At 52.7% G+C, this 15,119-nt stretch overlaps 1 protein-coding gene across 1 annotated transcript in view; it reads left to right on the top strand.

Moving 5' to 3' along the window:
* The window catches only part of LAMC3 (laminin subunit gamma 3), an 86,169-nt gene extending 74,269 nt beyond the window's left edge, over positions 1-11,900 (top strand). Inside the window, exons 24-28 of the mRNA XM_030919061.1 lie at positions 668-770; positions 4,141-4,340; positions 6,109-6,255; positions 6,350-6,449; positions 10,399-11,900. Coding sequence (XP_030774921.1) covers positions 668-770; positions 4,141-4,340; positions 6,109-6,255; positions 6,350-6,449; positions 10,399-10,649 — 801 coding nt within the window. The 3' untranslated portion in view covers positions 10,650-11,900. The remainder of the gene's footprint in view (positions 1-667; positions 771-4,140; positions 4,341-6,108; positions 6,256-6,349; positions 6,450-10,398) is intronic.
* The last annotated feature ends 3,219 nt before the right edge of the window (positions 11,901-15,119 follow it).

Genomic DNA, 15,119 nt, shown 5'->3' with positions numbered 1-15,119 from the left:
ATCTGCCCACCTCAGCCTCCCCAAGTGCTGGGATTACGGGCAAGAGCCCCTGTGCATGGCCAATAGAACATGTTCTGAAGAGATGTTCAGGTGTTCTTCTCGTTCCTTTTTTTTTTTTTTTTTTTGAGACGGAGTCTCGCTCTGTCGCCCAGGATGGAGTGCAGTGGCACAGTGGCGTGATCTTGGTTCACTACAAGCTCCACCTCCTGGGTTCACGCTTTTCTCCTGCCTCAGCCTCCCAAGTAGCGGGGACTACAGGCGCCAGCCACCACGCCAGGCTAATTTTTTGTATTTTTAGTAGAGACGAGGTTTCACCGTGTTAGCCAGGATGGTCTCGATCTCCTGACCTCATGATCCGCCCGCCTTGGCCTCCCAAAGTGCTGGGATTACAGGCGTGAGCCACTGCACCTGGCTATTCTCATTCCTTTCATCCTAGTGTTTCAGTTTTCCTTTGGGATTTTGTGGACAGGTATCTCTTGGGAGATATTCAGGGTTCAACTTTTATATAATAGCACAGATCAGGTGCTCCGGGTGGACAGTGTGACCCAGAGTCAGGGATTTGGTGATGACTTGGGCACCCATATATGTGGGTTTGGTGCCCACTGAGCTGCCCCCAGGCCCTGCACCTGTGGAGCCAGCTGCCCAGCCTCTCCTCGTCTCTCTCCAGCTACACCGGGAGGCCAGAACCGCCCTGACCCAGGCTTCCTCATCTGTCCAGGCTGCCACAGTGACTGTCATGGGAGCCAGGACTCTGCTGGCTGACCTGGAAGGTATGTGAGTCTAGCTGACCACTAGGCTCTGTAATGCACAAACGCCCCTGACAGCCACTCAACTCTCGCCTCAGCCAGGGCAGGCTTGCAGAGGACAGGAGTCTGGTCTTGTGGGCTTAATGAAGCTAAGCGGACTTTCCCTCCACCTCTCAGGATCCTGCCCCATCTCATACATCACTCACCTTGGACTTGCCCATGTGGCTATCCTATACACCCCAGGTCATCAGACCACATGCAGAGCCCCTCCAGACCAAGTGAGAGGAGACTCTGATATCATTGGCTGTCCACCCAGGTCAAGTCCTCTCTGGCCTGGGCTCCAGTTAGTTATCTGGTACAAATATGGCTGTCCGGGTCCAATGTTGAGTTGCGGCTATGGGAAGGGGATGGAGTTTCTCTTTAGAAGGAGTTTTGGGTTGATGCCATTCCAGGCCCTTTTTTGAGCTTTGGGAAAACAGGGCCAAGTGCCCCATTTTGCAGATGGGTAGGCTGAGGAAAGGAATTGCTATTCATCCCTGGGTCAGAGCTAAGCTGGGAATAGAAGCCAGCAAGTATTACAATTCTACAAGTACCCACCTGTGCAATGGGCTTCTGTGATATCCAATTTGCTCCGGAGAGAAGCCCCCCTCACCCTTTATTTGTGGCTCCTTATCCAACAGGCTGGATAAGGAACATACTCTGAACCCCAGATGTCTCTTGGGGTCTGAGGCCAGAAGTCAGACTTCTGCTGTTGTCTTGGTTCTGTGGCCTCCTTCCCCAACCCTGCCCATTGCCCAGAAGAGATGGAGCTCTAGCTGTGGACCCAGGTCCTCGGGGGGCAGAGTATGGGCTGTCAGTGCTCCTGTTCCCCAGTTTCCTGGCAGCTTGAAGTCCTAGTCACCCATCATTTGGGGACTTCCTGTGGGAAAGGCGTAGCCGTGTGTGCTTAAGTATCTAGAGTCATATTTAGAAAAAGGTACATTCAATGACTTATAAGGATGGAATGTTAGGATCTTAGAACATTAGAATTATAAGAGGTCTTACGGTCATCTGGTGCAAATCTCACACCTGGCAGTAGACTCATCCACCCTCAGCTTGCCTATCTCCTACAATGGGGATCTCACTACCTTACAAGGGTTTATCTTCTCATTGTCGGGGTTCTGAGAATGAGAACGTTCTTGTTTGTAGTGGATGGAAATTTCCTTGCACTGCTCCCATAATCCACAAGAGGGCTAACCTCAACCCTCTAACCCCAGGCTCTTTTTCCCATTCTGATCCCATTTTAGAGACACTCCCTCTTACCACCAGCTGGGCTGTGCTCAGTTGGTGTTCAGGATAAAAGGAAAATTCACAAAGTGAACTGTGGAGCAGTTTTCCCCAGGGTGTGGCCGGGGGTCTCCTAGCCTATGATACGCTCTGCCAAGAGAGGGCTTGTATTCAAATAAGTTTAGGAACTGTCTCTTGCTGCAGCATCCTCTTGAGGTCTTACAGAGAACACTTGAGAATATTAAAGGCTCTGAGAAGGCCTGTAATAAAGAAACCTGCTTCACTTTCAACTTAATTGACACTTCTTCCTAATGTTTGTTAACACCGTGGACAATTAGGGTTCCACAGAATACATATTGAGAAACATCAATTTTGTGTAAAAAGGAGCAAAGCAGATCTAATTTCTGGGTAGAACAATTCTATAATATTATGCCCCCAAAGATTAGAAGGCTTCATTCATTTTAAAAATTGACTTTGTCCACTGTAATCGGTAATTTATTATTATTATTTTTTTCCTGAGATAGTCTCTGTGTCGCCCAGGCTGAAGTGCAGTGGCACAGTCTCGCCTCACTGCAACCTCCGCCTCCTGGGTTCGAGCAATTTTCCTGCCTCAGCCTCCCTAGTAGCTGGGATTATAGGTGCCCACCACCATACCTGGCTTTTTTTTTTTTTTTTTTTTTTTTTTTGGTATATTTAGTAGAGACGGGGTTTCACCAGTTTGGCCAGGCTGATTTTGAACTCCTGAACTCTGGTGATCTACCTGCCTCAGCCTCCCAAAGTGTTAGGATTATAGGTGTGAGCCACGGCACCTGGCCTGTAATCAGTTCTTTTGATGATAAACTTCCTTTAGAATTTTTTTTTGAGTTGGGGTCTCACTCTGTCACCCAGGCTGGAGTGCAGTGGTGCAATCATAGCTCACTGTAGCCTCCAACTCCTGGCCTCAAGTGATCCTCCCATCTCAGTCTCATGAGTAGCTAGGTCTATAGGTATGTGCCACCATGCCCAGCTAAGCTTTTGTCGTCTTGTAGAGATGAGGTCTCACTATGTTTCCTAGGCTGGTTTCGAACTCCTGGACTGATCCTCCTGCTTCAGCCTCCAGAGTAGCTGGGATTACAGGTCTGAGCCACCACATCTGACTAAATTTCCCTTAGAATGTTATCTGAAAGGAAAGGAAATAGTCTCTTTGTTTACCAAGAAGGAAACTGCTTCTTACTGGATAATAAAATCTATGGGAATTCTAACATTTCCACTAGGTGTGGTGGCTCACACCTGTAATCCCAGCACTTTGGGAAGCCAAGGTGGGTGGATCACTTGAAGCCAGGAATTTGCAATCAGCCTGGCCAACAAGGTGAAATTCCATCTCTACTAAAAAAGAAAAAAAAAAGAAAAAAAAAAAAAGCTTAGCCGGGTATGGTGTTGTGCGCCTGTAATCCCAGCTACTCAGGAGGCTGAGGCAGGAAAATCACTTAAACCCGTGAGGCAGAGGTTGCAGTGAGCTGAGATCTCTCCACCGCACTCCAGCCTGGGCGGAGACCTTGTCTCAAAATAAAAAAAGAAAAAGGAATTGTAACATTTCCCTTTTTGTCTTGATCGCTTGAGAGCTCAGTGATCAATCAAACATTTGGTTTCTGCAATGTCATTATCCAGATTTTCTGGTACTTGTTCCTCCTTCTCTGTCCTTCCTCATCCTTCCAGTTACATCAGACTCTTGGTTTTCCATGGTAAGGATCCATTTGTTGATTTACTCATCACTATACACTGCCTCAAAGTATTGTTTAGATATAGGCGGTACATGAAAATGCCGAGCTGAGCAGACTGAGCCGTGGACTGTGCTAGCCCCCATCACTGGCCCCAGCATGGACCACCACGTAATTCCTTGACTTTAATAGACGTCCTAATAGAATGAATACCCATCTCAAAATTCCCCGAGCAGTATGTCTGTGTCTTGCTTGCTTTTATTTCCTCCTGGATAAGCCTGAGAAGGTGATAACGTAGGTTGCATGCACCTCAAACTTCCACTCGTTGTCCAGGGGTCTGTGGCCAGCCAGGCAGCTCTGCCAGCGGCTGCCTGGGAGGCGCTGGAGGTGTGAGCCCAGTTCCCCTGACCCAGCCTCAGCGGGGTTTGCAGGAATGAAGCTGCAGTTTCCTCGGCCCAAGGACCAGGCGGCACTGCAGAGGAAGGCAGACTCCGTCAGGGACAGACTCCTTGCAGACATGAGAAAGAAGACCAAGCAGGCGGAGAGGATGCTAGGAAACGCGGCCCCTCTTTCCTCCAGTGCCAAGAAGAAGGGCAGAGAAGCAGAGGTGTTGGCCAAGGACAGTGCCAAGGTCAGGGCGGTGGCTGTGACAACAGTGGCCTCCTGCCTCCTGGGGGGACTGCCCTTCCGTGGGCCCCTTCCCGACATCCGTGCTGACTACTCCGCACTCACTCACTGCTCAGTGGGCCCAGGCATTTAGCTCAGGGACTTCACGGGGGTGAGCCTGTGGGTTCCTCACAAAATAGGCGTCATTGCTGTCCCCATTGTACAGGTGAGAACGCTGAGGTGCAGCCAGGCTCATGAACTTAACCAGGACTTACACCTGGGTCTGCTGGCTTTCCTGCCTAAACTTCTAGGTTTTTCTTTTCTTTTTTGTTATTTTGAAGTTTGCATTTATTTATTTTACCTGCCTTTTTGTTTTTAATTTTTTTCTTAATTTTTTGAGATAGAGTCTTACTCTGTGGCCCAGGCTGGAGTGCAGTGGTGCCATCTCAGCTCACTGCAACCTCTGCCTCCTGGGTTCAAGTGATTCTCCTGCCTCAGATTCCAGAGTGGCTGGGATTATAGGCGTGCTCCACAACACCTGGCTAATTTTTGTATTTTTAGTAGAGCGGGGTTTCACCATGTTGGCCAGGCTGGTCTCCAACTTCTGATCTCAGGTGATCCACCTGCCTTGGCCTCCCAAAGTGCTGGGATTATAGGCGTGAGCCACTGCACCCAGCTTAAGTTTTGTGTGTGTGTGTGTGTGTGTGTGCGCGCGCGCGTGTGTGTTTTGTGGAGACTGTTGCCCAGGCTGGAGTACAGTAGCGCAATCACAGCTCACTGCAGCTTCAAACCCTTGGGCTTAAGTGACCTTCCTGCCTCAGCCTCCTGAGTAACTGCGACTACAGGTCTGTGCCACTGTGCCTGGCTAATTTTTTTTTTTTTTTTTTTGTAGAGCTGTGGAGTCTCGGTCAGGTGTGGTGGCTCACTCCTGTAATCCCAGCACTTTGGGAGGCCGAGGCAGGCAGGTCACTTGAGGTCAGGAGTTCGAGACCAGCCTGGCCAACATGGTAAAACCCTGTCTCTACTAAAAATACAAAAAAATTAGCCAAGCATGGTGTCGCGCACCTGTAGTCCCAACCACTCCGGAGGCTGAGACACAAGAATTACTCGAACCTGGGAGGTGGAGGGAGGTTGCAGTGAGCCGGATTGCACCGCTGCACCCCAGCCTGGGCGACAGAGTAAGACTGCCTCAAACCAAAAAAAAAAAAAAAAAAAAGAAAGAAAGAAAAAGATTGGGGTCTCTATGTTGCCCAGACTGGTCTTGAACCTCTGGCCTCAAGCAAGCCTCCTGCCTCAGCCTCCCAAAGTGCTGGGACCATAGACATGAGCCACTGCACCCAGCCCTGGCTGATTTTAACTAGGCTTTTTAAAAATTGGTGCCAAATTCTAATCATTGCATATCTCCCCAGCTCTGCTGCTGGTTCTGTTGCTCACACACCAAGGAAACTCTTTATGGTGCCTAGGAAAAGTGCTGGATTTGCTGTAGGGGCCCCCTGGCTTGATCTCTTGTCATGCCACTTGGGCTTTGGCCAGCCCCTCCTCCCCTCTGTGCCTCCATTTCCTCATCTGTAAAATAGTGGGAATTTCTCCTCCTGAGAGAAATGTGTGGTATCCAGCAGTCTGCACTGTGCCCAGCACTTAGCCTGCGTTCAGTACGTATTTGTTGCATGCATGCATGAATGAATGATCTGCCTGGTACAGACTGCTTGACATTATTGCCGTAAGAGCTATTTACCTCCAAAAGGACTTACTGCACTCACCTCTTCTCCCTGCCACTGCCACCCATCCCATAGCTTGCCAAGGCCTTGCTGAGGGAGGGGAACCAGGCGCACCGCCGTGCCAGCCGGCTCACCAGCCAGACGCAAGCCACGCTCCAACAGGCGTCCCGGCAGGTGCTGGATTCTGAAGCACGCCAACAGGAGCTGCAGGAAGCTGAGCAGGTACGTGTACCAGGGCCCCCACGCTATTGCCTCCTGCCCCTGGCAGCCAGGGTGGGGGTGCCATTCAAGCTGTTCTTCCTCCTCCCCCTGGAAGGTGGGTGCTGGGCTGAGTGAGATGGAGCAGCAGATCCGGGAATCACGCATCTCCCTGGAGAAGGACATCGAGGCCTTGTCAGAGCTGCTTGCCAGGCTGGGTAAGGAGGCCCCAAGGCTGGGCCCTGAACCCCTGGGTCCGTGGGGCACCTCTAGGATCGGATCTTCTGTGAGCTCCAGTCCTGGGGAAGATTTCCTCCTTGTCCTCATCATGCTTCCCGCATCCCCGTCTTTGTGGTCAATCACAAGCATTTATAACCACGCCCAACTCCCTGTGCCATGTAAGACAGGGTTGGCATCTAGAAGTGAGTTCACTTTGAGTAACTCTTTGTGCCTCCAGAGGCCTCTATTCTTGGGGGTGGGGCAGGGGGGCACACAGAAAACTCACCGTTGTCAAGAACGCCTACAGGCACCAGGTGAGCAGATCAGCCCTCAGGAGCTGAGGGTTCCGGAGAAGAAGACTGTCATGGCAGAAAATGTGGCATCAGGTGCTGGTTTGGGATCAGACCAAGATTCAACTCTGGCTCTGTCCCTTTTTTGGCCCTTAGACCTTGGGCAAGTCACTCCACCTCTCTGAGCCTCGGAACCCCCATCTGGAAAACGGGAGTAACAATGGGGTGGTTTAGAAAGCGCTTACCACAGTGCGTGGTGTATATTGAGAGTGAGTGAATAGCGGCTCGTAGGAAGGAGGTCAGATTCAAGACAGGCCTTAGCAAGGAGGCATTTTGGATGAAGGGACCAAGGTACGAAGGTCCCAGAGGCCCAGTGTTGTGGGGAGGCTCAGGAGACAGCAGACGGGGCAGTTGGACTGAAAAGAAGAGCATGTATTTTTTCAAATTGTAAAAGACACATAATATGTTCCATCTTAACCATTTTGAAGTGTACAGTTCAGCAGCATTAAGTATATTCATTGCTGTGCGATCATCACCACTACCAGAACACTTTCATCATCTCCAACTGAAGCTCTGACTTCCTGAAACGCTAACCCCCATTTCCCTCCCCCAGCCCCTGGCAGCCATCATTCTACTTTCTGTCTCTATGAATTTGACTACTCTGGGCCAGGTGCAGTAGCTCATGCCTGTAATCCCAGCACTTTGAGAGGCTGAGGCGGGCGGATCATTTGAGTTCAGGAGTTTGAGACCAGCTGGACCAACATGGTGAAACCCTGTCTCTTCTAAAGATGTAAAAAACATAGTCAGGCATGGTGGCACATGCCTGTAATCTCAGCTACACAGGAGGCTGAGGCAGGAGAATCACTTGAACCTGGGAGGCAGAGGTTGCAGTGAGCCCAGATGGCAACACTGCACTCCAGCCCGGGCGACAGAGTGAGACTCTGTCTCAAGAAAAGAATTTGACTACTCTGGGGACCTCATATAATTGGAATCATACAGTATTTGTACTTTGAAAATTTTTTTTGGAGACAGGATCTTGCTCTGTTACCCAGGCTGGAGTGCAGTGGTGCAATCGTGGCTCACTGCAGCTTCAAACTCCTGGGCTCAAGCAATTCTTCCACTTCAGCCTTCCAAGTAGCTGGGACCACAGGCAGGCACCACCACACCCAGCTAATTTTTTTTTTTTTCCGAGACAAAAAAATATGCTCCTTATGTTGCCCAGGCTGGTCTCAAACTCCTGGGTTCAAGTGATCCTCCTGCCTAGGCCTCCCAAAGTGCTGGGATCACAAGCGTGAGCCACCATGCCCAGCCTTATTTGTCTTCTTTTGACTGACTTATTTCACTTAGCAGAAAGTCATCAAGATTCACCCATGTGGCAGCATGCATTTTCAATTATCATTCGTAATAAGAGAAGGGAGAATTGCCACACTCTGCACGTTGTCTGGACACCAGGCCCACGCTAAGCTATTCACACATGTGATCTTACAGAATTCTTATACTCACTTTTTTATGCAAGGACAGTTACTCTTTTGCCATTTTGCAGATGAGGAAACTGAGTGTGGAGAGTTTATTTTTATTTTTTATTTACTTTTGTTTTTTGTGGAGACAGCATCTCGTTATGTTAACCAAGCTGATGTTGAACTCCTGGCCTCAAGGGATGCTCCCACTTCAGGTTCCCAAAGTGCTAGGATTACAGGAGAGAGCCACCACACCCAGCCTAGCACAGAGTTTAGATAATGTGCCCAGGGTCCCACAGCCAGCTGGTGGGGAAGCCATGGCTCACCTGCGGGTCCAAGTGACTCAGAGTGCATGCAGGTAGCCCCTAGTCGACACCTAAGGCCCTGTCATGGAGCAGACACTCTCTTCAACCTTTCCTGCATTGTCACTGTTGTTCATTCACTTGTCACACTCTGTGTCGGCCTTGTGCTTGGCCTGGGGATGCGGAATGAACAGCACATGCCTGGCCTCTGCTCCAGGAGCCCTAAGCAGCCTGGGCAGGTAGAGTGGGGGCTGTAACCCATTTCTGAATCTCTTCGAAGACCAGGCTGTTTGGATTTTGCTGTGGGCAGTGGGGCCTCTTGAGGTCCTACCAGGTCAGCAGGGCCTTGGCTCCCCTCTGCCTTCTCTTGCACCCTGGCTTGGTGCTCGCAGCTGCTTACCCAGGAGATCCAGGGCCTTGGGGAGCCCTGGGGCCCAGTGGAATCCTGCGGGGTTAGAAGAAACCGCTTGGGGCTGGATGCAGTGGCTCACACCTGCAATCCCAGCACTTTGGGAGGCCAAGGTGGGTGGATCACAGGAGGTTAGGAGTTCAAGACCAGCCTGACCAACATGGTGAAACCATGTCTCTACTAAAAATGGAAAAATCAGGCCAGGCGCAGTGGCTCACACTTGTAATCCCAGCACTTTGGGAGGCTGAGGCGGGCGGATCACCTGAGGTCAGGAGTTTGAGACTAGCCTGGCCAACATGGTGAAACGCTGTCTCTACTAAAAATACAAAAAATTAGCCGGGAGTGGTGGCAGATACCTATAATCCCAGATACTTGGGAGACTGAGGCAGGAGAATCGCTTGAACCTGAGGCTACAGTAAGCCGAAATCATGCCACTGTACTCCAGCCTGGACAACAGAGCAAGACTCTGTCTCAATAAATAAATAAACGCATACATGCATACATACATACATACAAAAATTAGCTGGGCATGGTGGTGTGGGCCTGTAATCCCAGCTACTCGGGAGGCTGAGGCAGGAGAATCACTTGAACCCAGGAGGTGGATGTTGCAGTGAGCTGACGTTGTGCCACTGCACTCCAGCCTGGGTGACAGAGTGAGACTCCATCTCAAAAAAAAAAAAAGAAAAAAAGAAGCCACTTTGGACTTACCTCCCCATTGCCATCACTCTCCCACCTGGCTGAGATCCATCTTTCTGTTAAACATTACACTTAGTGACAAGGTGACAAGGGCCAGATGGGAGAGAGGCAGCCTGCAGATTCTATTCCATCACTATTGCTAGCAGTTCTAATGTGAGCACCTGGCCCCAGGGTTAGGGTTGGGGTTAGGGTTAGGGTTAGGGTCGATGCTTGGGGAGACACAGAGAAGTCCTTAACCCCAGGAAGTAGTGTGAAGACATGCAGGGGCCAGAACCAGGACCCCACTGCCGCCTTCCAGGCCTGCAGTCCCTGATCCAGCTGCCTCACTGCCTCGCTCTGAAGCCAGAGACCCTGTGGTTTACCCCAGTGGCTGCCCACATCCAGGCCCACAGGCAGCATCTGTAAATACGTGTGTCAGTGAATTGAGCCAGCATGTTCAGCTGGCAAAAATCACAGGGGCCTCTCTCCCACACTGTTTTGTAAATGAGTAAACTAAGACTCAGAGAGGACTCACCTGAGGCCTTCTTTTTTGACAATAATAATAAAACCATCAACAAAAATGACATTTGTCAAGTGCCACCCAGGAGGATGTTCCTGAGTCTGCCTAGGGGCCCATTGGGATGCATGGTTCCTCACCCACCTCCCAGACCTTCTGGTCCCCGTCTTTCCCTGGTGGATGGTGGGCTGTTGGAATCCTGGGAGGCCTGAGCTGGGGAGAGGCTCAGGGACTGGGGGGTGCCCTGGGGCCTGCAGGGCTGCCGGCTCACAATGAGGCTGTTTGTGCCCCACCACAGGGTCGCTGGACACCCATCAAGCCCCAGCCCAGGCCCTGAACGAGACTCAGTGGGCACTAGAACGCCTGAGGCTGCAGCTGGCCTCCCCGGGGGCCTTGCAGAGGAAACTCAGGCTGCTGGAGCAGGAATCTGAGCTGCAGGAGCTGCAGATCCAGGGCTTCGAGAGCGACCTCGCCGAGATCCGTGCCGACAAACGGAACCTGGAGGCCATTCTGCACAGCCTGCCTGAGAACTGTGCCAGCTGGCAGTGAGGGCTGCCCAGATCCCCGGCACACACTCCCCCACCTGCTGTTTACATGATCCGGGGTGCGCATACTACCCCACAGGTGTGCCCACACAGGCGTGCCCCGGAGCCGGCTGCTGTGAACTCGCCCCCACGTGAATAGTCACACTCCCTGCCAATTCTGTCTGTGGCTTCTTCCCTGCCAGCAGGACTGAATGTGCGTATCACCCGGGTATCAGTGCACACTCACCCCTGCACATGCATAAACAGGCACACCCCAGTGTCAATAACATACACACGTGAGGGTGCATGTCTGTGTGTATGACCCACATGTGTTCAGGTCCATCCAGTCTACAACTTACAGTCCGCACACATTACAGTCCACAGCTGTTGTGAGAGCCACCTGTGTGCTAGGCACCCTCTGGATGTTGGGCAAGTTGTTACATGAGATGCCCTGGGGTGCTACATCCACTCACTCCAGACAGCAGGGAGGTCTCAGCAGATCTGCAGAGATCAAGGGGGTCAGTAACAGCCGAAGCCCCTAGTCCCAGAGCTGGCTGCCCTGTGTTTCACGGCAGCTCCCTGACCTGTGTTGCTGCATGCACGCCCCACAGCCCAACACAGCCAGAGGACCAACAGGCCAAGAAATGCAAGATCCTGCGAGGGTTCTCAGCAGTGGAATCTGAGACCCCGAGGCCATGGCCAGGCCTGCTAGTCCGGCTAGAGCAAGGCCCACTCCTGGCAGGAGTGTCACTGGCTTCACTGGATGCTTCCCTCTCAGGGTCCTGGGACTGCACCAGACGCCCTGAGGGAAAGGCCCGCCCTGGCCTGTACCCACTTCAGCGTGTGATCTATCCAGAGAGCCAGGCCCAACAGCACCTAGGTCAGGGGGCTCAGGCTACCAGGAGCACGCCTTTGTGCCCCCAGCAACCCAGTTGACCTTTAATTGACGCTTTCCAAACCAGCCCTGCAGCACCACTTGCCATGCGGGAGGCCACAAGGGTGTGCAAGCCTGGCTGCCATTCCAGTCTGTCCTGCCTGGGAATCGCCCTGTGGCCAGGCCCGCATGCCGGCCTCTGCCCAGGACTCCTCAGCATTTCCTCTTGGCATCCTTCCCTCTCCCAGGCCCTCTTCCAGCAGATGGCAAGGCCTTGGCATTGGGAAGACAGGCACCTCTGCAGGCTCAGCCCCCTCCCATGGCTCCCCTGACAGGGGCGGGGTAGGGCAGCAGCACAGACCAATTCTGTTTAACGTGGAAATAAAGGACCCTTTTACTGGGCAGGGTGGTGTGCCTCTCACCCTCCCCCACTGGTGGGCAGCCAGGGCCCTGGCTGTGGGTGTGCACATGACACGCCTAGTGGGTGACCAGCGTGTGGACCGGACGCTGGTAGGAAGGTGGCAAAAGCTGAGCTCGTGGCTGGGCCAGTACCTCCCATTAGAGGGTTTTTCTGGGGTGGTGTGATCACAGGTACCTACCACGCAAAGCCTAGGAGCTGGGGCGTTGGAGGGGTGGGGTGCAGAGAGGCCCTCAGCTGACCTCTGGTTCAGGCTGGAGACGAACTCACAGCCAAGTGTCCAAGGATGATGAGGATCAGGGAGGGGCGTCATCCAGGAGTGGGAGGGTGTGGGTTGTGCATTGAAGGGTGGGGAGGCAGAGGGAAAAGCAATCCAGGCAAGAGGGTGGACAATAGTCCGGGGCCTGCAGGGTGGGGGCTCGGCCAACTTGCATCACTCCAGGAACCCAGGTTGAATGGGGTGGGATGTTGGAGCTGCTCAGTCAGGGCTCTTGGCCGCAAACCCCAAACCTCTCCTGAGGTGATTTCAGCAGAAAAGTGGTGTTGGGAGGGTCGCTTGGAACCCTGGGGTAAAAAAGGCTGCTAGGCATTGGAGATAGCCTAGGGAGGGGAGCCTGAGGCTTCCAGGATAGGTTGGCTTCCCTCTTTCCCCCTCCCACCTCTCTTCTTGGTCTCTGTCTCTGCTCTCCTGTCCTGTATCTACTTTGTTCTTTTCTCTTTATTTATTTATTTTTTTTGAGACGGAGTCTTGCTGTGTCACCCAGGCTGGAGTGCAATGGCATGATCTCGGCCCACTGCATCTTCCACCTCCCAGGTTCAAGCAGTTCTCCTGCCTCAGCCTCCCAAGTAGCTGGGACTACAGGCACTTGCCACCATGCCCAGCTAATTTTTGTATTTTTAGTAGAGACAGGGTTTCACCATGTTGGTCAGGCTGGTCTCAAACTCCTGGCCTCAGATGATCCACCTGCACTGACCTCCCAAAGTTCTGGGATTTCAGGCGTGAGCCCCCGTGCCTGGCCCGTTCTTTTCTCTTCACAGAGTGGCTTTCTTTGCTTTTCCTGTGCCCGATAGGGGAAGATACCCACCCCCACCGCCATCCCCTATAATGGCCCCAGGTGTACATGTCATCAGGTCCAGTGCTTGCAAGAGACAAGCTGGTGACTGTGTCCTGATTCCAGCTTCTCTGCTTAGGTGAAGTCCTCCCCATCCCCTGTCCAGGATAATGAGGATCTCTCTGGATCCAAGGCCATGTAATGGATGACCAGTGCCACCCACCAACCTAATGGGAGATGGAGTTCAGAGAAGAGGTGTGCTGCTCCAGAGAAAACTGTAAAATCCAGGCTACAGTGGGGGATTGACATGATTAAGCTGAGCTAGGAGTGACTTGGTCCCTAGATGTCTGGGCAGAGGTGGAGAGGCCGAAGATGGGGGAGCTGCTGCTGCACAGTGAGTTTGGTGATTGGCGTCCAGTGTAAGTGATGTCGAGAAGATGGGATTCTTCCAAGACCTCTGGGATAGGGTCTGATGTCCCCCTCCCGCCTCCCTCCAGTGTCTCAGCCGATGGCACACAGTCGTCCTGTTGCCTGCTCTTGGCATTCAGCCTTTATCCACTCAAGCCATGGGATCCAGCAAAGCTTAGTCCCAGCATCCCTGATGGGTGGAGAACTCGGGCCTGACGTGTTGTGACTCACGCAGTCTAATCATGCCTGGTGCATGTGCTGATCCATTCTCTGGCCTCAGAGGTGGGGCCACTGCCGGGTGGAATGCGGCAGCTGTTGAACATCTGGCTAGCAATGCAGTCCAGCAGCTGAGCAGGAGAAGGTGGGGTGGCCCCTGCCCTGTAGGATGGCTGACTGGGCCAAGCAGCCCGACTGGCCAGGGCAATAGGCTGCTGGAGCCCGGAGAGAGGTGCGTTATAAGGGCTCTGTCCTAAGTCCGCTCCCATCCACCTAGGATGATAACAGTAAGCTTTTACCCTCTGCTTAAACCATCCAGCAAGTCATCAGAGTTACAAAAGTCCCTGCTTAGTGCATTCTGGGTTACTTCATTGTGAAGATCAGGGGACTGAAGCTCAGCCAGGTCAAGTGCCTCGCCCAAGGTCATGCAGCTTGGCCAAATCCAAACCCTTGGTGAACGGACAGAGGAGCGTCACCTAGGAGAGGTGGGCGCTGGTCTTGCTGGGGAGGAGGGGCCTGCCCCTAGACTGCTGTCCTGACCTCAACCCCATCCCATTCTGCCTAGTCCCTCAGGGCACTTCCCTCCCCAGGGACAGCCACAGAATAAAAGATGATCTCGGCTGGGCGTGGTGGCTCACGCCTGTAATCTCAGCACTTTGGGAGGCTGAGGCAGGTGGATCACCTTAGGTCAGGAGTTCGAGACCAGCCTGGCCAACATGGTGAAAACCTATCTCTACTAAAAATACAAACATGGCCAGGCGCGGTGGCTCAAGCCTGTAATCCCAGCACTTTGGGAGGCTGAGACAGGCGGATCACGAAGTCAGGAGATCGAGACCATCCTGGCTAACAGGGTGAAACCCCGTCTCTACTAAAAAATACAAAAAACTAGCCGGGTGAGGTGGCGGGCGCCTGTAGTCCCAGCTACTTGGGAGGCTGGGGCAGGAGAATGGCGTAAACCCGGGATGCGGAGCTTGCAGTGAGCTGAGATCCGGCCACTGCACTCCACCCTGGGCGACAGAGCGAGACTCCGTCTCAAAAAAAAAAAAAAAAAAAAAAAATACAAACATTAGCGGGGCGTGGTGGCGTGTGCCTGTAGTCCCAGCTACTTGGGAGGCTGAGGCAGGAGAATCACTTGAACCTGGAGGCGAAGGTTGCAGTGAGCCGACATCAAGCCACTCCACTCCAGCTCCGGGCCACAGAGCAAGACTCTGCCTCAAAAAAAAAAAAAAAAAAGATCTCAGGGTCCCAACCCTAGGAGTCAGATGGAGGCACCCTCAGTGTGCACGGTGGGGCCATTCCGAGTGCTGTCTGCCCCAGACAGCGCCTGTCTATGCCTGTGGCCCACCACCATTATGAGGAGTGCTCCCTTGACTCTGGCTGTCCTGATTTGGACACTAGACTTCAGGGTCACTCTGGCCACAGGTACCCTATCCTGCTCCCTGATCTCCACTTTTCCTGGAGTCATGGGCTCTCCTGCTGGTGGCCTTGCGCCCCAGCTCCAGCTTCCTGACTTTTCTCTTCTGGAAA

This window comes from Rhinopithecus roxellana, chromosome 16 (genome assembly GCF_007565055.1).
Source record: "Rhinopithecus roxellana isolate Shanxi Qingling chromosome 16, ASM756505v1, whole genome shotgun sequence".
Lineage (NCBI taxonomy): Eukaryota > Metazoa > Chordata > Mammalia > Primates > Cercopithecidae > Rhinopithecus > Rhinopithecus roxellana.
Note: the sequence above shows the minus strand (reverse complement) of the source record. Positions and strands in the feature narration are given on the sequence as shown.